This window comes from Nipponia nippon, unplaced genomic scaffold (assembly GCF_047370975.1).
Source record: "Nipponia nippon isolate SJK-2023a ecotype South Korea unplaced genomic scaffold, ASM4737097v1 scaffold_5, whole genome shotgun sequence".
Lineage (NCBI taxonomy): Eukaryota > Metazoa > Chordata > Aves > Pelecaniformes > Threskiornithidae > Nipponia > Nipponia nippon.
The window spans coordinates 39,346,833-39,370,007 of NW_028262369.1; the positions used below are offsets into that span (position 1 = coordinate 39,346,833).

At 36.5% G+C, this 23,175-nt stretch overlaps 1 protein-coding gene across 11 annotated transcripts in view; it reads left to right on the forward strand.

The window, feature by feature from the left end:
• The window catches only part of RPAP2 (RNA polymerase II associated protein 2), a 64,801-nt gene that overhangs the window by 18,412 nt on the left and 23,214 nt on the right, over positions 1 to 23,175 (forward strand). For 7 of the 11 annotated variants that reach the window (XR_015698626.1, XR_015698627.1, XR_015698628.1 and 4 more), the window contains 2 exons: positions 2,058 to 2,126; positions 22,586 to 22,735. Coding sequence is in view for 4 of the 11 variants with exons in the window: in XM_087730562.1 (XP_087586688.1) it covers positions 2,058 to 2,126; positions 22,586 to 22,735 (219 nt within the window). In the remaining 7 variants the exon portion in view is untranslated. Of the gene's footprint in view, positions 1 to 265; positions 462 to 2,057; positions 2,127 to 14,879; positions 14,939 to 17,543; positions 17,634 to 20,789; positions 21,312 to 22,585; positions 22,736 to 23,175 lie in introns of those variants that run through there. The other 4 variants (XR_015698632.1, XM_087730565.1, XM_087730564.1 and 1 more) reach the window with 4 other exon arrangements.

The window sequence follows — 23,175 nt, forward strand, 5'->3', positions numbered from 1 at the left end:
GCAGTGACAGTAGTACATCAGCAGATCCATATTGCTGTATCCTGCTGGTTATCTGTGTCTTTTGACCACCTCCTTCATAAATAGCATATTGATGGCAATGACTAGTGTTCAGACCTTGCCAATCAATACTAACATTGAGTAAGAGTTAATTGACACAAATAACTGCATCTCTCAGTTTGTGTACAAGAATGACACCTTCCTGTGCTCTAATCAATAATAACTCCTTGTAGAGCATTGAAATAAAGCTGCTTTCTCTATTTGACAGAGTTTTCCCAGGTGGCTTGGAGCTGTCTCTTCCATTGTGTCTCATCATAGCAGATTAACTGGAATGTTACATATGAATTGCTTGTCAAGATGATTCCATCAGGCATTTCTTGGTAGTGTTTATCACTGTCATCAGTATTGAGTCAAGACCTTCAGCTTTTGTTTTGTCTCTTGTTCTATAGCCAGAAAAATGTAACAGTTTACCAGGTACGAGCTTTGTTGCCAGCTAACACCATTAGCTATTTCAAATAGTAATCGGGAAACATGAATCTTTTAATAACAAAAATAATCTGTATTTGCCAGAGCTATTGGTTCTAGTTTGATGTGACAGTTCCTGTACATGTAGTTCAAAACATTGCATTTTCTTTCATCATTAACAAAACTCAGGCTGTTGAGACACTATTTGAGTACTCATTGCTTCAAAATCTTATTTTGGTTGGAAGACTTGGAGATTTGAGGAAAAAAAATAGGATAATATTGCTTTAATCATTACTATCCTTAAAGAAAAATTAATTTTATTAATTTTTTAATATTGTTCTGAAATAGGGAAATGCAAAATGATCCTATAAAACATCTTATTAATAACTGCATTTTTAATGACCATTTTTATTATAATTTTGGGGAATTAGTTAACAGAATTTGAATTTTAACAATGGCAAGTACAAATACTTTTATTTTTCCATTTTTTAACACTTTTTTTGGGGTCACTATATACTTGCCCAAAGACATTAAAAAGAAAAAGAAATCTTACTGGGGAAGAAAACCCTGGATTTTAATTTGTTGCCAGGTATTTCGTTTTAAGCAACCTCCCATCTTCACCAGTGCCTGTAGAAGTGGGTATGAATGACAGGGTAGATTCATTCTGGATTTGAATTTATATGAGGCTGCATAGCAGGGAAGCTGAGAGCAAGAAGGAAGCCAAGGTAGGGAGGTACTCGCCCCTCCGTATTTCTGTTGGATGGCCCCATCTGTCTGGATAAAATTAATTCTGCCAGCCTTTTTGGGTGCTGCATAGCCACAGCTTCGTTTTTAGCTGTGACTTCTGCATGAAATTGAACACCATGGGTCATGCCTAAATTCAGCCTTAGCAATTCACACGTGAATTGTTTTAAGTCAGATTAACATACGACTTAAAGCAGATCTGTCTTATTACGAAGTTCAGCCAGATGGGTCAGCAGGTATAAAATGCAGCAGCACTTTTGTTGAGCACCCATGTGGTTCTTGATTCACACCTCATTTTCTTGCTCTCACATCTGCACTGGCTCCCATTGCATAAGTTAGAATTCTGGGTTTCCATTTTAAAAATAAGAATCATCAGAGGATTGTCTCCAGTATCTTATAAAATCCAGTCTGTTTCCGCAACATTAGCTTTTACAGCAAATCTGGATCTGAAGCCAACAGGGGGGAAACTAAGTGTAGGAAGGCCCGTCTTTTCAGAAACGCATGTGCAGTTCCTGAGAATTTCCCAGTGGGAATGAGTGAGAGCTGAGCCCTCACAGCAGCCCGGACTATTTGCAAGCTAATTCAAAGAATTAGCTTCTGTGCAGTCTTCCCCATCTCACTTTCGTATAGAAAAAAAAGAGACATATTGGGAATTCTGCAATTCCTCCGTTACAGGATAAGATGCCGGAGAAGCCTGAAAGTTGGTGAATTGCTCAGATACAGCTGTAATTGCTACATTGTAACTCACTGTATTAAGTCTTTTAATGGTAGACAAGTTAAAATTCAGCAGTTAAAACCTGTTTACTTTCACTCTGAAATGTTCTGATCTTTTTTTTTTAATTATTTTTCAGGTTAACAAACAGAAATATTATTCACAAAATGCCTGAATGGACTCTAATTGCTATTGTTTTGTTATCTGTGTAAGTACCCTTTAATGTCAAATATTCTCATAGCTGTCTTAACTAGCCTATCAAGGCAAGATTTAATTATCACATGAAAGCAAGGAAAGATTTCTTTAAAGTAACTGGGGAATTAATAGAATTATTTTTTCATGCAAATTAACTAAATTGTCTTGACAAAACAGGATTGTCCCACTTGCAACAGCATGTTAACAATGGACAAACTTAATGTTATGTTTAAAAAAGAAAAGTTAAGCTTTAGGAATTTTTAAAGAGGGCTGGTGGGGTGAAGGAGGAGTATACTTCACTCTCTTCCATTTGCTGCTGACAGAGATTCTTTCCCTCTCTGACAGTAGGGCAAAATGATGTGTATTGTATTACTTGGATTTGGCATAACTGTTACACTTTTCATTTCTCATTTTACTTCTAATTTCTTACAAGATTTCACTTTTACGATTAAAGTCAAATTATTTCCATAAAGATATGATGTACTTCTAAATATGTTTGTTTGAATATTCTAGCAAACTTCTTTGAGAGGGGGAAAGCTTTTTTAGCAACTCCCAAATTTCTGAAAGGCATACCGGGACGCAGTATTTTATTTTGATGAGGATTAGCTTTACTGCTTAAGATTATGATACTACAGTGCCTACAGTCCTCCTTAGCTTTGTTCTACTTACTGTAGAATTAAATTATTTCCAAGGGTTTTCCTAATGGGAAGTGTGATTTTATTATAGTGTCTTTCAGTAAACACAGAGGCATGGTCTATAAAAGCTGTAGTCATATGCATCAAGTAACTTCCTTAATTTATATTTCCCAAATTCATGTACATTTCTGAAGTTAAAGATATAAACTTTGCAGTGTGTAAAACAGGCAGTTCTCTCACAAATTGATATTAAACAGTAAACATTAGTTCACCTTTTAAGAAATCACTGGTGGTTTCACACAGTGTCAGGTCCTGCTTTTCAGTAGGGTTAAACCATCAAGCAATCCTTGTATGTCTTTCAGCTTGAATTACAAGCTTGCAAAAACCTTATTCCAGAGACTATTTATTACCGCACTGCTGCTGCTTCTTTTGGGCTTCCTGGGTCACTGGAGCCTGTAGGACAGAGAAGTACTTACAGACATTCACAGGTCAAGAAGTGTTGTGGGCCAACCTCATAGCATCCCCAGTACTGCACTTACTTTCCTTGATATTACTTCAGTCTGACACATTGTTCTGGCGTTACTGTCCCAAGGAAGACTATACCAGCAGGCATTAGAGTAGGCTTCAGCGAGCCTTACATCTGTGTCACCCAGCCAGATACCGCTCAAATGATTCATTAAATCAGAACACAGAAAGTAACTTTACTTGAATGCCTTGGCATAAATTTTTTATCAACTATAAGAACAAATCTTTTGTCATTTTTACTATATATTCTTATGGTTGAATTGGCAATTTGTGAAACAGATCTTATGAATTTTTCAAGTAGTTTCTGTACATTTAAGGAAATGGTGACTCTTTTGATCAGAAGTTAAAATATGTTGCTGGTCTGTCTGCATATGATGAGCCCTAAATGCTTACATACCTGATGACTGCTTTACAATTGCTTTCAAATGTTATACAAGTAGCAGGCAGTCTTGGCAACAATCAGTAGAAGCAGAGAACCAAGTCTCTTTTTACTTTTGCTTTCTGAGGGTCCACCCCTAAAGAAATTAGTTATATTTGATCCTAAAATAGAGTAGATTTTATTTCTAATGTTATTCTAGTGAAATCATGAATAAAACTCCTGTTGACTTCAGCTTATTGTAAGGTTCTTGCAAGATCATGATCTTCAGATTTTGAACAACAACTCTCAGCCCCCTCTTAGGAGAGGATGTGGAAGAATGTAGATGGGGTAGAATGAGTGTTAAGATTGCTCTAAGATGATGAGTGTTGCAGCATTTCCGGAAAGATTAAAACAGAACATTAATTATTTAGGAATTCTAATCAAACTTGAATATTTAGTGGGAGCCAGAAGTGTGTAGGGAAAGGCTACTGAGGATCTGGGCAACCCCTCGCAGACAGGTCCTCAGATTGTGGCCCTTTCTCACCTCCTGCAGTCTGCAAAGGAATCTGTCATATCTTACTAATATTGCTCATAAAAAGAGTTACACTCTATTAAGTCTTCTCTGGCTTCCCCTTAGCTACGCTGAGAGATGATGCATGTTGCAGCACATGTAATGTCATTTAGATTGCAGAGTTGTACGGGGCCTGAGTCAGAGTGGCTCTTTACAGCTTCTGTCACTGAAAGAGGAGAACACTTTCAGAATATGTATTCCCAGGTCTTGACCTGGTCCCGGGCACAGGATGGCCATTTTACTCCTAACGCTAAATGATGAAGTAGCATAAGCAACACCCTGAAAGAGGATACTACTTCCTCTTTCCAGGAGGACAAAAGACCATATTACAGGTACACTGGGGTGCAGGAGGTATAAGAACAGAGACTACAGAAGGCAGAGTGAGCATGGGATTTCAGGGTATACCTCAAAAGAAACTGTTAAGACCTCAAGTATTTTTTTTTGTTTTGTTTGGAAGGGGGCAGGGTTGTTTTTTTTAAAGTAGCAACTGTTGGACTTTGCTTGTACCCCATTTTGTGCACCGATACTGTGGCTCACCACTTCCTTCTCGTATATGGCTAGCGTGTGCTGAGGACTCAGTGTACTTAACTTCACAGTGCACTTTCAGAGTGCCCCGACCTTTTTTGTGATATGCTACTGGGCAGAATAACTGTTATCATTACTGCTGTCTTGAATTCAAGTGTCATCACTGCTTAATACTTTGTATTATGTTATGGTAATGCTGTCCTCTTTTCATTGGAGTGTGCATATTAACTCTTCATAGGATACAGCATGTTGGGTAGTCGTAATACCTAATTTTGGTGCTTAAATTAGACGTAGGCTCCCTTTATAGTCTGCTGGTCCTCGAGAAGCTATTGAAAGTACTTACGTGCCCTTGAGTCTACTGACTATTAAAGAAACGTGGGCTTCTAATTCATTGTTCTGAAATAAAGTGCCTGAAACTAGACAGTGTGACTGTCTTAAAGTATAAAATGTTGGAGATCACAACAGTGGAGCATTTCCTGTTCCTAGTGAACAGCTGGATTTATTCAATCAAATTATCGTATAAAATATGAACAGTCAGTCTCAGCCTTTATTGAAAATCTAGCCTGAGGCACTCCTATCTTTATGACCAGCACATTCAGCAATGCTGTATCGACCTTCTTAGAGTACACTCTGACAGCCAGAGAATTATGTTCAAGTAATTGCATTCATGCCTACCATGGAGTGGGTGACTCTTTAAAGTGATCTGTAAATAAAATTTCGTATTCATTTGTCATTTCTAATAATTTTGGCAGTGGTAGATTTCTGTGTCTTCCTGTTGCAATGTTTAGTATGTAAAGCAGAATTTTTTGTTATAGTAATAGCTGCTTTATAATATACGGTAAACTAGAATACAGAAGTTGCATCTTTTTCCCCCAAAGAACTTTGCAAGATATCAAATGAAGCAGATAAATAGATACAAATACAGTAGTTCAAGAAAAAATGGAGAAAGCAGTGGAAGATTGGTTGCTATACAAGCATGGGCACTTGCTGTTTTTAGTGTATACCCCTGGTACAGTCTAATGGAAAGCTTTCAAGATATTTTCAGGAAATGTCTGCTTTCATCTTACTTATCTGAGCTGGCTGGTTCCAGTGAACTGTGGTCAGCATCATCTACAAAGCCTATGCAAGAGATTCCCCCGCTAAAAGCTTTGAAGCATTTCAAAATGTTCTGGGATTAGTTTATAAGCATTCGGCTGCAGTATTTAAACAAACTCAAAATGGCCGTGATCACTAAACAAAAGCCATCATTATATGTGTGCAGCCACTTTAGATAAATGTGTCGTGTGGAGATGTACTCTAGAGGTTTACTCTCTCGGAGATAACAGTCCAGGAACTGGAGAACCTTGAGTTCAAGTATGCGTTTTTACTCTTTGCACACAAGAGCCCATCTATTGCTCAACACTGGCATTTCTAGATTATTTTAAGAAGAATTCAGATGCTTGTGATACCGCTACTGTGTTCTTGTCTGAAAATGTCTGAATGTTTGAAATGTACAAATCTAATGTACAAATACATGTTGGATATGAATCAGACTTGCGGAGTGACTCTTTTTCCTATAGAAGCCACATACAAGTCAGCTGGATGATCTTTTATTTAGCAAGTCTGATGATAGAAGATTGGTTCCAGGTTTCAGCTGAGAAAAATCATTTATTGTTAAGCCTGAAATATAATTATTTCCCATTTTAAAACAGAGTTTGTAGGACCAAAAATCCAAAACCTCTTTCTTTTTATAAAAGTGTTTGAATGTGGTCATAGTCTTGTCTCTACTCTTGGTCTCTATTTGTAGAGTTACATTAGTGTGTGAAACAGAAAAGGCAAGTTTGTCTTAACATGTTAAAAAATTAAAAAGTATATTCTTCCCTTTTTCTCTCTTAATAATTTGAGATTGTCATTTGGTAACTGTGAACTCAAATAGGTTTTCTGTTAAGCAGTTCTTATTTATCAGCAGTTTCTAAGCAAATTCAAATCTGCTTATTTGGCATATTGTGGAGGAGATGAGTATTACTTTACTTCCTCCTAACATGTTCCAGTATTACTTAGGAAACAGATATAGAACAGTATTTTGAGGGATGTGCAGTGTTGTTAATTGGGACATTAATTAGTGCCAACTTTAAAATTAATTAAATATCTTCATCATTTCTAAGGGAGAAAATAGAAGAAGAAACCTTAGCAGTTTCAAAGAAGGTGTTTCTCCTTATACAAAAAAACTCCACTGTGTTGCTGTAGTGCTGTTACGCAGGAAAGTGACCCTGTGGATTTCATTGCAGCACACACAGCTGCAGTCGTTCTCCATTCTAGTATTTCTCGTGGATAGCCTTCTGAATGGGAGATTTGGATGTGCTGTGTAACTTTCATGCGTGCCCAGCACAAACTCTCTGAGGTGAGTCCAGGAAAACTAGTTCCCCTTTACAGTTCTGGTCCTTGACCTCATCAGCAGGAATGGAGCCTTAGCGCGCGCTGTCTCCTGGACCTCTGTTGCGTGGAGTTACGGGGACTGGCTCAGAAAGCCGTCTCCTCTGCACCTGCCAGTTGTGCTGCCCAGTGCAAGGGAAGAGCAGGGTCATGGCTTTCTGCCAAGTGTCTTGGAAATCCCTCCAAGAGATAAAAATCTACGTGTTCCCAGCAGCTGTATGTGTGGGCATTCAGATTGAAGTCATGCCCAACTGTGCAGAGCTGGTGTGCGAAGTGCATCATCAGTTACAAATTGTCCTTCATGGTGGTGTTCTGACTAATCTTTTTGTTAGAATCTAGAAATACTTTTATGTTGAGCATAATTTTGGATTTTTTGCTTTAGTCGCCTTTGGGAACTTCATATTGCAAATGTGAATTAAGAATATGGTAGTAGGGAAAGTACTTTCCTCCGCCACTTCATTTTTGCCTTTTGTGTGAGTAAACAGGAGATTTTTGTTGCAACTTCTGTTTCAACCCCCTGAAAGATAGCATGCTAGATTTTCGGAAGACTGCTTTATCATGTTGACTCTTCGGGGAGCTAACTCGGTCAGTGGAGTTCATGTCCTATTGAACTCTATGCCACAACTATGTGCTGATCAAGCAGATGGAAAAATTGCCGAGCCCTATTAGAGAGAGAACTGTTTTAAATTTATGTTTCTTGAAAAGGTATACATTTAGAAGATGTCTTTTGCAATGTCATGTTTTTCCTCCTTTCATAATTGCTGCATACAGCTTTGCTTATTGGAAGTCATGTCATAGCGCAGAGTAAGTTGTACAGTTACAGGGTAATATAGACAGTTCTGAACTAATGCTGCATGTAAGACTTGAGTAATCCACACTGTTAACAGCTGCCCTAAACTTAGTTTTAAACTAAATGTATTTTAACTTCATCCACTGAGCAAACTGAACTGTTAATTTTGCAACTGAATCCTGAAGCTGTAGCCCTATGAAAATATACTTGCTTCCTTATTAATAATTAATCTTAATACATTCAATGCAAACATTTTTTTATCATGAAACATTACCCATCTGTTAAAAGAAAAACATGACTTTTACAGACACTTGCATCTTTTATTTTCAGAGTTTTAACTTTATCTTAGTAAACTTTCTACAGAACAGCCTACATTAATGGGTACATGACACATACGCAGTGTTTCTGACTTACAGGAAACTTCATCGTAAGATGAAAATCAGTGTTGATTTAGCTTGCTGTTTCTGAACTGAGAAAGAAAAAAAAAAAAGTAGAGGTACACATCATTGGAAAGGTTACTATGGCTTCCTAGCATGTGATCCCCAGGTATTTCATACCAGCAGAATTTTTAGCATGGGTTCTGGATTAACTTGTTTGGCTCTATGCAGAGAGTCATAATGCTACCTCTACAAGGCTAAGTGCTGTGTCATGTTCTTCTTTAGCACTGAAATAAATTGTGCCCAAAGTAGAAGTATTGTATTCCTTAAATCCTCTGGAACCGCTATAACAGAAGAACTTTGATTGTAGAAAATCCCTGAAAGAGCAGTATCTTTTGAAGATCTAATCACGCCTCTCCTTACGGTGCTTGATGCAGATTACGGAATGTAAAACCTTATAATGCTAGACAGTAAAACAGGCTGTCTAGAAAGGCAATACTTCATTCCGGAGATTCTAGTTTCCTTTGTCATATTGCTGTTGAAAGTGTCAGACCTGACATGGCAGACAGTATTTTTGCTACAAAGTGTATAATGGTTTTTAAGGAGGAAGAATCCTGAAAGTGATTAAAAACGATGAAGATCTTAAAAATCTTGTTTTATGAATGAATTATGTCTTACAAAACAAAACCAAGTTGAATAATTGAGCTAAGTTATAATTTGCTTGGATCAGAACAGTGGTCCACAGACCTACTTAAAGCCCCAGGTGTCAAAGATCTATGACAGTTAGGAGGAAATAGAGAGACGTGCATTTTATTAGCTTTCATATCGATAACGTTACGTTGGAGAATGTTGGTGTTCTATAATATCCTACAGTGACCAGGGATAAACTGAAAATCACTTAGATGCATGAAAATTTTGGAGGGGAGAGGAGTAGATTACAACTAATTCACTCAGAAAGGAGGCAAATTATTTTTTATGTGAAAATTGACAGTGGGCAGTACACTGATGAACTGGAGACTTGCTTTCGTTTCCCAATACTGTAGGAATTGACTGCAAAGGAAGTTTGTACTTCTTCTCGTTAGTTTATTACTTCTTGAGCTATAAAAACATTTTGACACCCAGTGGTCTCACCCAGTCTGGCAATTAAGTTCTGATCCTGCTGTGGGATGTTAACAGTGAAGGCAAAAAATGTACAGTATTTTCTGAAATGTGTTCCTTTCATATTTATGAAAACAGAAAATACAGCCTCTTTGGGGAAGTAAGGAAGGAAGGAAATACATGTCACTGACAAGAAGATGATGTATAAAGCGTACCTCTAGGTGATGGGCTATGATGAAGCTCTCAGAATTTACAGACAATCCAAGGTAGCGGATTTAGCATCAGGGTGCAGGTGGCTCTTTTGACGCGAAGCGTATAGTTAAAATAAATACTTGGGATAAACCAGCAATGATCAGTCAACCAGAATGTTGTATAAATAAACATAAAATAACTAAATATTCATAAAATTTTGCATAGCATAATACAAAGAAACTAGAAAAATCACATCCATAGCAGTACCTGTTCTTCTCTTCCCGTTCCTTCCCAAAAGTAGAAGTGTGCTTTACTTCGCTGCTAGCAAACATAGCTAACCAGTATAGGGGAGTTTAGTCCAGAAACTGCAAAGTGTATATGTATAATTACATACTGTCAGGTACAAAATCAGTATCGGTGCAAAAACTGTACAGATGCTTGATTGTTTAGAGGCTTGAGATCTCAGTATGTTTAATTTCATTTCGATGTATACCATGCTTATACCCTGTGTTCCACAGAAATGCATATATCGCGCTCTCTCTTCTGCCCGCTCTATCCATCTCTCTACCTATCTGAACATTTTCAGATGACACTGAATAGATCTAACTCATTCATCATAAAACTCAGTATTTCTGAGATGGAGGTAGTCGGTTTTTTAAAAGGATAAAGCATAGTTGAGATTCATGTGGCTCTTCATATTTGTTTCAAACCTCATCACATATTCTGCTCTTTTTAGGTAGGTGTTTAGGTCAGTGTACTTTCACGAATCAGTGTTAATAGTGGTGTTCTGTTATAGAGGTGGTAAAATTGAGATTAGGAGTAGAAAAATGATTTACTGGAAATCATCAAGTCAGTAATAGATCTGGAAATAAACAGAAAAAGGCTTTGGGGTTTGCTCGGTTTTTTGGGTTGTTTGGTTTTGTTGGTTTGTTGTTTGTTTTGTTTTGTTTTTTTTTTTAAACCTCCTGTGAGCTGGCATGTCTGGGAAAAGGTGCTTAAGAATCCTTAACTTTTGGAGATTTTTAAGAATCTCGTTTTGAGACATCTAACACTGCACTGGCATTTGTTTTTGAACTGGGAAAGGCAAGTAGAAAAATATTGAGGTCCTTTATGTTTAACTTCTGAAGAAAAAAAATTTGGACACAGTGGAAGCAAGTCTATTCCTAGCATGTCTCTTTACTCAGCTGCATTATTCCAGGTGTTTGATCTGTATATTGGACTGAAAGGCAGATAATCAAGTTACAATGTTAGAAAGTTGTGAAACTAAACTATGATCAATTTTATGATCTTTGTTTCCATAGTAACTGAGTACAGGTGAGTACATTTTATAAAGTCAAGTATTGACAAATTATTTACCTAAGCATATTGCATTGTAGCTGTTTTAACTGTAAGACAGTGTATTTTGTTTAATCTTTATTGAATTTTTTTTTTGCATATCACTGAGATAATGAAATAGATTACCAGTATGCAGCAGCAAAAAAGTCCAGCAATTGAAAAAATGGATGTATATGAACCAATGTTTAATTTGTAAAATGTACCAGGTTTGTATAGAAAGGCATCTTTTAGATATTAAATTGTCCCACTGTATGTGCACAATAATTTATACAACAGTGTATATTTTACAAAGTACTTAAAAGGTTCAGGCTCTCAAAAGCTTACATCTTAGCATTCTTTAATCTTACAGAGACTTATACCTGTGCTTAATTTCACGTAGCTAAGTAACCCAAAGACTTCAATGGCATGGATTCCAGTATTTGAGAGATGTCACAGGAAAACTTTGTAGAACATAAAAAGTAAGGAATATAAGACTGAAAAGGATGAAAGGATCGATTTTAAAATAAATTTTAAATTTATTAAATTTAAAATTTTGACTAAGTTGAAAAAGAGGGAAAAATGGGAACAAATGGTAGGACTGAGAATTACCTTTGATCTGTCAGCTGGTTAGCAGGAAACAGACTTCAGATAAATGAAGCTCTTTAAACAAGTCCTGTCCTTGAAATGTGTACCTAAGAAACTTAGATTTGTTAGAGAGAAACAGCTGATAGTGATTTCTTCTGGGTTTATATTGTGAACTTTTTTTTGCCTTGGCTTTATGCAGATAAGTAAGCTAAATTGAAACCTTTTGGAACAAATTCCTTTATGAATCTAAGTGCTTTAAATGGCACACAGTATTATAGAAGTTCTGATGCTTCATGTCTGTGAACTAATGTTGTAGTAATAACTTGGAATACGGTAGTGTAGAGGTGGGTACCATACTCCATTTGTTTTTTAAAAAATCATCCTGCAGTTACATCTATTAATGCAGAATGGTGAAACACAGTCTCTGATCCAGCTAAATTTTCTATGAAGAGTACTCTGGATAAGAAACCGTAGATGTCATTGAGCTGTTTTTGGTGCTTCCTTAAGTCGTCTTGTCTGGCTAGAGGTTTTTCTAATCCACTGTTAAAGAAATCTGGAAACTCTGTTTTGCATAAGATTGTCCAAGTAATTGTTTTTTGCCAGACCTATATGAAATGTGTGTTGATGGCAGTCTTGGTAGTCATTTTAAAATAAAAAAGTGTTTGAAAATAGAGTTCCTAAATGTCACTGTAACAGGAGGCAAATAGGACCATTACATATTATTACTGTAGCTTTAAAGGAGTCACGGGTCCCTGAACTTTTGTCACTGACATTGTAACATCAAAGTATTTCCAGAGTGTTGGCCGTCTTCTTTCTCATTAGACAGGCTAAGCCTGTGATCCCCGAGTACTTAATGAAGCCAACTGCTTAGTATTAACAGGATCAGCATAATGCTAGCAAATGCTTGCAGAGAATGGGACGTCATTTGCCACCTGCTGAATGTTCTGAAATGTGTAGTTCCTTGCCTGGACAATTGCCGAGGGAACCGACTTTATTTTATGTGTACATATGCACCACCAGGAAATTTGCTCAGAAGAAATGTTATAGGAGCGAGAAGAAACAGTGTTGGTGCTTGCATTGCAAAGGTTAAAATAATCATAAAAGCAGTAGAAAGCAGTAGACTCGTAAATTTTTCTCTCAGCTGACTAGAAACTGTTGCTATCATGTTCATGGCTACTGGTTGCTCACAGGGAACTGAAATATGGGAATAGTGAGAAATACCATTTTCTAGTTACTGTCTGAGAAGAATTGTATTATATAATTACGTTGTGGGAAAATAGTATGAGTTACATGAAATGAGAGTTTCAGATGTTTATCTAATTTTTGAGGATTTTTTAATGTTTTCAGTTATTTGTATATACAGTGTACATTATAAGGCATGTTGTCTTCAAGTATACAGTGTACAGAACTGACACAAATAGCACTAAATGGTTATACTGAATTGTTACACCATTTGATGAAATGTCTCACCATAGTTTCTTTGAACACATAATGTATTTACAGACTTATTTTGGGTGTTCCTTTGCCTGACTTTCACTTTGCCTGTAAAATTAATTACTGACCTAATGATGTAAATAGTTCTTTATATACATAAGAAAATGTTTTACTTGTCCTTCATTAGAAGTCAAAGGTCATCTATCTCACAGAAGTTAATATTTTGAGGATAGTCTGAATTTACTTGCATTTTTTCCTTTTCTATATCTTGTTGTATCAGTGCAACATTACTATAAAATCTTTTCATTGCAGGATCTTTGAAGTTATACAGCTGGCTGTTATAAATAACAGCTGGCAGCTGATGGAGCGATCCTTAACTTCCAGGGGAGAGGAAAAAAGTGGCATAAACAATACATCCTGCTAGTCATGCAAATAGTTTGTTCGTTAGGGTAAAAAAAACAAAGATCCAGAACATTTGCATTTTATTAAATCCATCTGAAATAAACAGTTTCTGTACCTGATAAGGTAGCTGTAAGAAAGAAAGAAAGAATGATAAAAAAAAAAAAAAGCAAATCCTTTGTCTCTTTTTCAGTCATTAGTAAGCACTTGTACCCAATGGTTAGATAAACCCTTGTTACTGTAGGTGTGCTTTCCTTTTACTGTTAGTTGTATCCATCCAGCTGCACCACATGTGAAATTTTGGCCCTATTAAAAGGGAATGGAAGTTGACTTATGTCTGAACACCAACTATATGAAAAGGGTGCGTGGAAAGTGAACTTTAAAAGAAGAAAAATATATATTTTGTGTGAGTATATACATAAACGTGTATCAAAGAAACCATTTTTCTTGAACAGACTCGTAGAAGCTGCATAGGAAAAAATGAAGGTAGTGGAAACAATTAACTTTGGTAACTTTTGAATGAACCTTAAGTTTTGCCGTATACTTGGATTATGTAGGAACTCCAGTCGTTGATTCTGAATCGGTGTTTGTAGCATTGATTTAAATGTAGTGGACAAAAATTTTAAACTATGAATAATTTAGTTTCTGTTGCCATCAGAGGATTAAAGTGTCTGTGCTGGATTCTGTGGACAAGTCAGTACACAATAATCAAAGGAAGTTAAATAATAAATAAAACATAAGTTGCACTTTAGCTACAAAATTCTCGTCTTTTATGACGAGAATAGGATCTTCAGGCTATATTTAAAACTAGACCAGAAGTAGCTTTTTTTTCCTCAGTAAGAAAATTGCCTGTTTATTTCTGTCAGTTGTTATTATTCAACACGGTGGGCTTTAGAGTGTTTTATGTTTCATTGAGAAAATAGAATATAGGAATAAATTTGGGGAGACTAAAGAAAACTGCCCCTGAATGCTGACTTCCCTCTTTGACCGAGAGGATATGGTAACAAAGGCCCCAAATCAGAGGTTGCTTTAATTTCAGAGTTGCAAATGACACTGATGATAATTACTTTTTTTCCAGCACTAGTATAATCTAATTTAAAAGAAGACTTAATTCCAGAGATATATTTAAATACTTCTGCATCTTGTTTGTAAGTTAGATGCTTCCAGTTCAAGATTGTCTGTCAAATATTAATGTGTTCTAATGGAAAATGTTCACTCTAGAGACAGTCTTTTGCTTTTAAGTTTTTGGGTTTTTTTTTTAATGTTGAGCTTTTTAAATCATGCTCAAACCAAAGTTATAAGAAACAAGTGGGGTTTTTTAACTGAAACTGTAACAACTAAATTACATAAGTTGAGGCTGTAATGTTTTCTGTATTTCTGAATGTATGTTAAAACAGTATGATTATGTAACTGCTTAATTATACCAAAGGCTATAATTTTTTTAAGCTCACTGGTGTTGCATCTTTAACGTACAAGTACACTCATGTTGTGCTTCAGCTCAGCTTTCTGTCCGATACTAACTTTTGCCTGATGGATGCATTATGCTTTAAGGTCTGTGGAAATCCCTGCTGTGATCTAAGATACTTTACTACCAGAATCGCTGTCCCTAGACAAGTGTACTGTATCCAGTGATATACTGGTAAGTGAGGGACTCTGCCTCAAATTAAGCAAGCAGTCACTATATCAAACACTGAGAATTACAGTGATGCTTTGACTTATTCTGTCAAAACATCTGCGCACCTTTCAGTAGGGGTTCATGAAATGGATAAACACGGAAAGTGTTTCAGACCCCATCAACTGAAGCACTGTTATTAAGTGATTGATACATTGGCGACACTCCAGTTATATGTACAGGCAGATGGTCTACGGGCTGCAATGCACTTCTGTGTCAATGAGTTTTATGGCTAATCTGTAACACTTGTTGTATTGACTCAGTCTAGCCATTTGTTTTAAAACAATTATTTTTGTTTAATCAGTTGTATTGGAGACTTCTTTCATAGGAACATAATTAAAACAGAATCTAAGACTATATTCTATAAAACTGCTATATTAAAACAATGGCATTTCTGGTTAGTAACATTTTTATTGCATTGCTAAGCCCATCAAATCTGTCACATAAGAGTAGTGCAAATATATTTGAAGTATTTTGGGGAAAAAAAAAACCAAAAATACACCAAACAAAAACACCCCAGTCCTTGTGTGTTGATGCAATAGGACACATTATAATGGCATTGTTGTCCCTATTCATTCATTTAACATGGCTTTATGCGTTTCTAGAGGATTTTTAACACTAAATGAGATGAACTGTTACTGAGAATGACCTGCAGTACCATACTGACATTTAGTTTTTTTAAATCTGCTCAAAAGTTTATTTAAATCTGTGGATGAGGTTTTATGCTCTCTCTTCTACTTGCAGTGCAAGGAGTAGGAAATTTACTGTAGACAGCTGCTGAAGGAGTCTTGGGCTGTTGATGAAATTGAAGTACCTTGTATCACTGAAACAACTTTAGGGGCTCCTGTCTAAGTCATGGCATCCTCTTTGGTACTGTCCTATAACCTGCCTTCGGTCCAAGAAGTGGTACAATATGCTCAGCTTGGCTGCCCACCTGTCTGGTGCAGACGGGCTTGTTACGGGCTCCTCAGTGGAGCTCCTTTTTCACCCATCTTCCACAGGGTCAGTCTGAAAAACAATCCCTCTCCTACCACTTGCCAGCTGATGTTGCTGCACGTGGCTTGTTTTGATCCATGCCCTACCATTCCAATCCTTTATACCTTGTAGAAGCAATCACAGATGATTTCCCTCATGATTTCAACTCAAAATGGTAGGTACAGAGCTGGGAGGAAGAGTATATTAATGCTCCTTGTAAATCTCAAAAGCAGTTGATATTTAGGTAATGCTGTCCCAAATGTTTACAAAAAAACATGTGGAGGGAAGAAAGCTGGAAATCTGGTGGTTTTATGGCCTTGTAACTTAATTCTTCTAAGTACCAAGTAACTATTCATAAAGATGGGCTGTCCTACATTCATGACTTCGTTTTTCCAAATCCAGAATTGACTCATTATAATCTTGCAAGTGTGAGTTTTGAATGGAAATTCGACAGACTTACCAAATTAATTTCCATTATCTGTGACCCACAGGATGGTGGTATTCCCTGCTTTTGAATTAAAGACTTAGACTTTGATAAGCTGCTCTGCTTTCAGAGCCACTTGATCACACACAGAAAAAGAGCACTGGATCACCACTAACCAGTCCTTGCCAAATCCCAGCAACACACTTCAGTGTAGAGTTTCCTTTAAAATATTTTTCACTTGTGTCTGAATATGGGCAATACCCTGAAAGACTATTAGTATAAAGGGTTTTTCTATTCAGATAGGGTTCTGTTTAGTGCTTTATCGTAGTAGTTGACAGGTCATGATCAATAGCACTCCACAGAGTGTCTCCTGCACGGTTACGTTTCTTCATGTTTTTTAGCATTGTTTCTTTTAAATCAGGCCTTGTTAACAATGTGGCATGACTTTATGTCATAGCAAGGGAGCAAATACGCTTTAGCATAGTGCTAACGGCACATTGCTGGAATGACTGATTTCTCAGAACCTTTAATAGCTCTGTTAAATCACCCAAACTGATGTTAGAGGCTTGTAAGCACTTTTACCCTTTGTTATGTGTACATAGCTGAAGGTCTGCTAACATGCACTAAAACGCTTGTGGGATGAGAGGACTAGATTGCTCATAGCCATAGTTCAATTTGTGACTGTCCAAAGACAGCAAAAAATCCATTGGACTTCCTTGCCGGTGAGGACCCTTAGCAAGAGTCTCTTAATGCCACCTCGATCAGAGGCTTGTTGGCACCCTGCCTGTAGCACATACGTGGCAGCCTGTGTCTGTGTTTATCTTGGGGAGGGGAAAAAAAAAAAAGTGCTGCCTATCGTTGCTGCCAGCTCTTGCTTCGTTTCCATGTTCTGAAATGAGTGTTCAAGAAACGTGCGTGATCATTAGTGCAGGTCTGTCAGTCTGACAGAAGAATAGTTATCAGTCTTCCTGGTTATGATGATCTTAAAAAATTAAGTCTTAAGTGCCTAAAACAAAAGGCAGAAAGAAACTGAGAGAATTAAAAAGAAAAAAACTTTTACGTTGTGATCATTATGTTAAGAGGCTTATTCACAGTGCTCAAATGCCTATAACTGGCAAAAATGTTTATATCCTCTTTTCCAAAGCTTTCTACGGAAGGACAAGTAGTGCTTCCTTGTTCCGTCATTCTGCTTTATAATTCTGTTCTTGTTCGAGTTCCAAGCATGCCAAACAAGGTAAGGGACTGAAATAATTGTGTTCAGATCCATGGATTCTGCCATGATCAGTGGCTTTTGGGTTTTTTAAGCTTCTGGCATTAGAAAACATTAGGAAGACTGGCAATACCTTTTCTAGGAGGAGCTTATTATTGTTCTTTTGAGAATAAGCACATGGATTTTCTTCATGAGCATACAAACGCTTTGCGTGATATTGTGTAAATTTATGTGCACTCAAATTCTCAATGCTTTTTGTGTAATTTTAAGTGACCAATTTTGGGGAATGGAAAGGAGCCCAACTCTTAGGTGGTTGTGTTCTTACCCCGGTTTTCAGGCATCTATTTCAGAGAGCTGTAACTAGCTGATATCACAGTGATGGCTTTGAAAATTTAACTTCTTTCAAAGGGGATCACAGAATTCATCTTGAACAAAAAGTCCAGAAAGGTTTTCCTGAGGTCGAGTATCTGAGGGGAGGATGGTACTGTGGAATTAGAGTTTCTTTAGAAAGGATAGTCACACCGTTGGATAGGAAGTGCCAATTAGTGCTTTTAACTACACAAAAATATTACTCCACCATCATCTTTTCTGAATGTATTCAGCTGTCTTGGTTAAGGTATGCATAGATCTAAGAACGAGTTGCGCACACTACCATCTCAATTAATGAAATTTACTCCGTATAATGTGACTGACTTATAAAAAGATTTTAATTTAAGTTGAACTCCTAAATATACTTGGCAAATGTTTTTGTAAGGCGACTAATTCATAGAAAGTTTGGGTCGCGAGTTGAACTATGTAAACATTTTGCGATAGCCAGATGTCATTTAATAGCTTTATAATAATAGCTTGGTCTTCACATGAATTTAACTTTTTTTTTTTTTTTCTTGAACATGTAACATATGTGGAATAGCCAGCAAATATGAATTTTATCAATCAGATATAGTTTGACATTTTTAACACTTTTTAAACTTTACAAAGACCTGTTTACCATATGGTGTAAGTGGGTGTGCAGGAAACGACACTGTTTCATGAAGTCTGATACATACTGTACTACTTTTCCATGAGCTGAGCATGAACGTTTCCTTTTAACGGGTGTGCTGAAGGCAAGCCTTTGAAGCATGGGTATATAACTTTGGACAGTAACACTTACGTTTGGGTGCTTCTGTAGGTGATTGTTTTAAAATCACTTAATCCTTTAGCTTTTCTTATATTTATTTGGCTTTATTCACAAAAGTTTGTTCCACATTAATGCTGCAGCATGTGAAAGAAGTAACAGAAAAGCAGAATTTATATTTTTCTTTTCATTGTTGCAGTAGCCAGTTGTTATTATTGTGGTCCCAAGTACCCTATTTCCTGTTTATATTCTGTGTCTTTTGAAGATGCTGCAGAGTTTCGAGGCAATTCCACAATCCTTGAACTGAAATGCTGTATATCGTTAAATCGAATTAGTCATGATAGTTTCTTCAGAGCTGGGGTCGTTGCAGCTTTCAGTGACTTGAAGATATTGATTCCAAATACTGTTCTGGCTTATTTGCATACAATTATGGTTTAATTCAGTTGTTAGCATTTCATGCAAGGATAAGAGCACAGCCCTCAACACTCTGTTGTGCGGTACCTCAAATATACATTGGACCAGTGTTACTTAAGAGCATGGAACTTGCCACTCAGTGCAAACTAGCAACTTGTGCTTGCTCCTTTTGCAGACAAAAGCTTCTGCTTCTGTTCCAACAGCCACTTAAAAGTAGGAACGTACTCGACAATAACTGCTTTTCAAATGACGAGTTAAAGCATCATTTAAATGCCAAAACGACACAGTTTTCCAAGATTAAAGTGTTTGTACGTATATTCATAAATGTTGAACGTGTTGTCCCATCTAGATGCAGTTTTTAACTAATTGCTAGAAACTTAGACGTGCCTCTCTGAAATTACTTTTTGATTTAGTCTCCTGCTTATCAAATAATTAGTAGCTTAATTAGTTTTTAAACAAAGTTCAGGTAAGGTAAAAAACCTGATCCACAGCTAAAATGTCTTCTCTTTTTTTAACTTTGTTTCTCAATATTTAATGCCTGGCAGTTTCTCTGACAGTAGCAATACCTTTTTCTTTCTCAGGTGTGGGCTACAATAGCTACTCTTTAAACAGAGTGTCTTAAACAGGGTCTGATCATTAGGACATGTTTGTAATTCGTGAAACTATGTAATAGCACAGACCGCAGTTCCAAAAAAAAAAAAAAATATATATATATATATAAAACAAAAGTAGACTGCTTAGCACGTGAGCTTTATGGTATAAAGATTTTAGTTTTAGAATATTACTTAAAACTGCACAAGTTTTCTGCTCTTTTTGAAAAGTAATGTCCTTATTAACATCCTCTTAAGCCCAAGGCAGGAGGAAGAAAATTCAGCTAAAAATGCACGTAAATCTACAATATTGCCAAGAGAATGTTTTGCAATGTTACAACCGCCTGGCACCAGCACTCACGAAGTTATGACTGTTTATGCCACCAGTCTCTTTTCATATATAACCTACTTAATCGTGAGAAGGGCGAATTGAAGCCTAGTCATAACGCCTCGCCAGGCTTTTCTCCCGCTATCCTTGTCTCCAGACTAACGCCCTGAAATGGTCACTCTGATCCTCCATCAGCACTTCCTCTGCTCCCCTGCTGATAAAGCGTCATAATGCAAAAATCAGCCTCCCGATTGTCAACCCGGGGCAGAGGCGCTCTGTTTGACCAGTTCAAATAGTAACTGCTATACATCTCGCCGGGGAAGAAACAACTCAGTCCTGTCTGTCATGACGTACATAACAAAACCTAGTGGCCTCAGTCCAAAAATCACAAATCCAACTGTGAATACTTCTCTTTTGTGGGAGGGTTTATGTAGCAGAGTTTGTGCGCGAGTCTGTTTCTTTCCACACCATGTCCTTGCTTTGAGCATCTCACCAAGTCCTTCTCACCAAATGTCAGTGTTGGATAGTTGAAATATTTAGCTAAATATACGTACTTAAATGGAATCCAAAAAGAAATGGAAAATCATTCAACTCATTAAAAGTCTATTTATTAATCAATTTTTTTAAATTTATTTTTGTATTAAGGGACTCTATTTACTATGTCTTATAAGATCCTTTGTTTGTGTTCCATCACTATTTTTGCTTAACTGAAAAGAATCTTCTTTTGTATGCAGCTTTCTTCAAGTGAAGACGGTCTGAATACCAATGACTGCAGGGAGATTGATCTCAGTTGTTACTCACTTAAAGGCTTTCTGAGCTGGGAAGTTTTTAGGAAGCTGTAGACCACCTTGAGTTTCTTATTAAAAGTACATCATTTCACAAACATATTCTAAAGTAACTCTTTCCTATATGGTGTCAATGGCACTATTTATCTAAATACAGTATCTGAGACGAAGTAACTGTTGCTGGGATATGAGTTCTTGTTAAGTGATCTTGTCAGTAACGTTTGGTGTTGAAGTTAGCAATGTTCAGCATAAGCTTTAATACTTGATTTTGTTCATTAAACAATTTTTTTGTAAATATTTGTGCTTAGAAAGTAGATTCAGCTATTACTACCTTTGCAATATTTTGCAATAGAATTATGAAAAAAGAAAGGACTTTAGGATAAAAGTAGATTTGGATAAAATTAAAGCACAAGTGAAAACTGACAGCTCAACATTTCACCTCATCTCCATACAGGTACTGTATATGTAGATGATCTGCATGGTGATAACTCCTTCCATCTGAGGGATGTGTTTTAGCAACAGCACTATGCATGTTTAGGGTTTTTTTGTTGGGTTTTGGTTTGGTTTTGAAGACGATGCCTTCCGTTGGTGTTCTTGTTGATTCTGGAACTAAATGCAGTATACAGTAATGCGTGCCTTGCAGTTTCCATGATCTCAGATGACGAGTAACATTCTCTTTGGGGATGTGCGCTAATGCCCTATTTATTTTCATTGTCTGTTCTTATGTATATACTTTATTCCCCAGTTGGCAACTACTTTCAACTTCCATTCACTGTCGTCTTTAAAATCAGTGGAAACTGGATGAACTCCATCTATTCAGCAGTTCAGAAAATCAGGCCCAAATGGAAGATTTTCTGTAAAATGTTGTTGCTAAATAGCAAATTTTGAAAGGCCAAGTATTGTTTGAATTTTAAAGCTAAACTTCATGAGCTGAATTCAGAAATATAATTTCCTCTCTCTCATCCCCCTTTGATTCTCTTATTTTTCTGAAGCACTCGAAGACTGCAGGCACTTTGAAACTTTAAGCACTTAATTTTGTTACCAAACCAGAAAATAGTTTCCCTATAGCAAATCTTTGCCAGAAAATCAGCTTTAAAACTGAAATTTAGTATGCTGTATAAAAACGTCTCAAGAATAAATTAGCTTTTTTCTAGTTTTGTCGGGCTTTCTTAAAGCCTATTTTTTAAACAGTTCAGTGTGTAAGAAGTATAATTTAAACTGCTTTAAGGTACAGACTTTCAAAACGATGAGAAATCAAATTGCTCTGATTATTCACTCAAATTGCTCCTCGGTTTGAGAATTTAATTGATGTCTCATGTGCCCATGTGTGTCAAGTAATATTAATAATAATCCAAAATGCCTCTATGAGAGGCTTCTATGTGTTTGGAGAAATCTCGGCTTAAAGCAAAATATGTTTGCTATTTTGACATACTGTGTGTTTTATGGCATACAGAACAGGCGGAGAATTGTCCAAGTAAGTAACTACTAGCCCATTTTTTCCTAATTAGTTTGTTGTTGTTGTTGTTGTTTCACTCCATCTTAATAAAAATTCATATTTTGGTACAGGTCATATTGCATGTAATACATGCAATCTTATGTACTGTAACGAATCAAGTGTGACGTTATAAACTGCTTTTCTTCAATACAGTTGTTCGAACTCACAACCTTTGCTTTTTTTACATCTGATGCTGAAAAGTCCCTTTTCTGTATCAAATATGGGTTGTTGGGTTTTTTTTTTTTGCCAGATTGTCACAAAATACTCCACTTTTCAAGAATACTCAGACAAGCTCAATATACACACAGTTCCTGACTACGTTGCTGGAAGAACTTCATTTCAAAAATGAAGATCTCGAAAGTTTAACAAGAATATTTAGAAAGGACTGCCTACTTGAATGGTCAGTCAATTTTAAGCTATTTTGCATGTCATAAAACAAAGCCAGTCAACAACGGTTTTAATTTTTAGCATTTTGTAAGTTTGCACAGTAACTACAGATCATATCAGCCAGAGTAGAAAATGTGTAAAGTGCATTTTAAAGTGAAGAAATACATATGGTATGGAAATGAGTGTCATCATTTTGTCACTTACAGTAAATGCCAGCTGCTTACTTATCACTTTAATCTTTTGAGAATATATAGTTGGTTTATGTATAGTTGGTTTACATATAGTTGGTTTAGTGCAATTTTGGGAGGAATTTTTACTCAAGTTCTTCTACAATTTATAAAAAAAATTCTGTGTGGCTACAATGGCTAAGTCTCAGTGGGTTTTTTTATTATTAAAATGAAATTATGTTCAGTGTGATATGAAATTGAGCTAAAAGCTATGTATTTTTTGCAT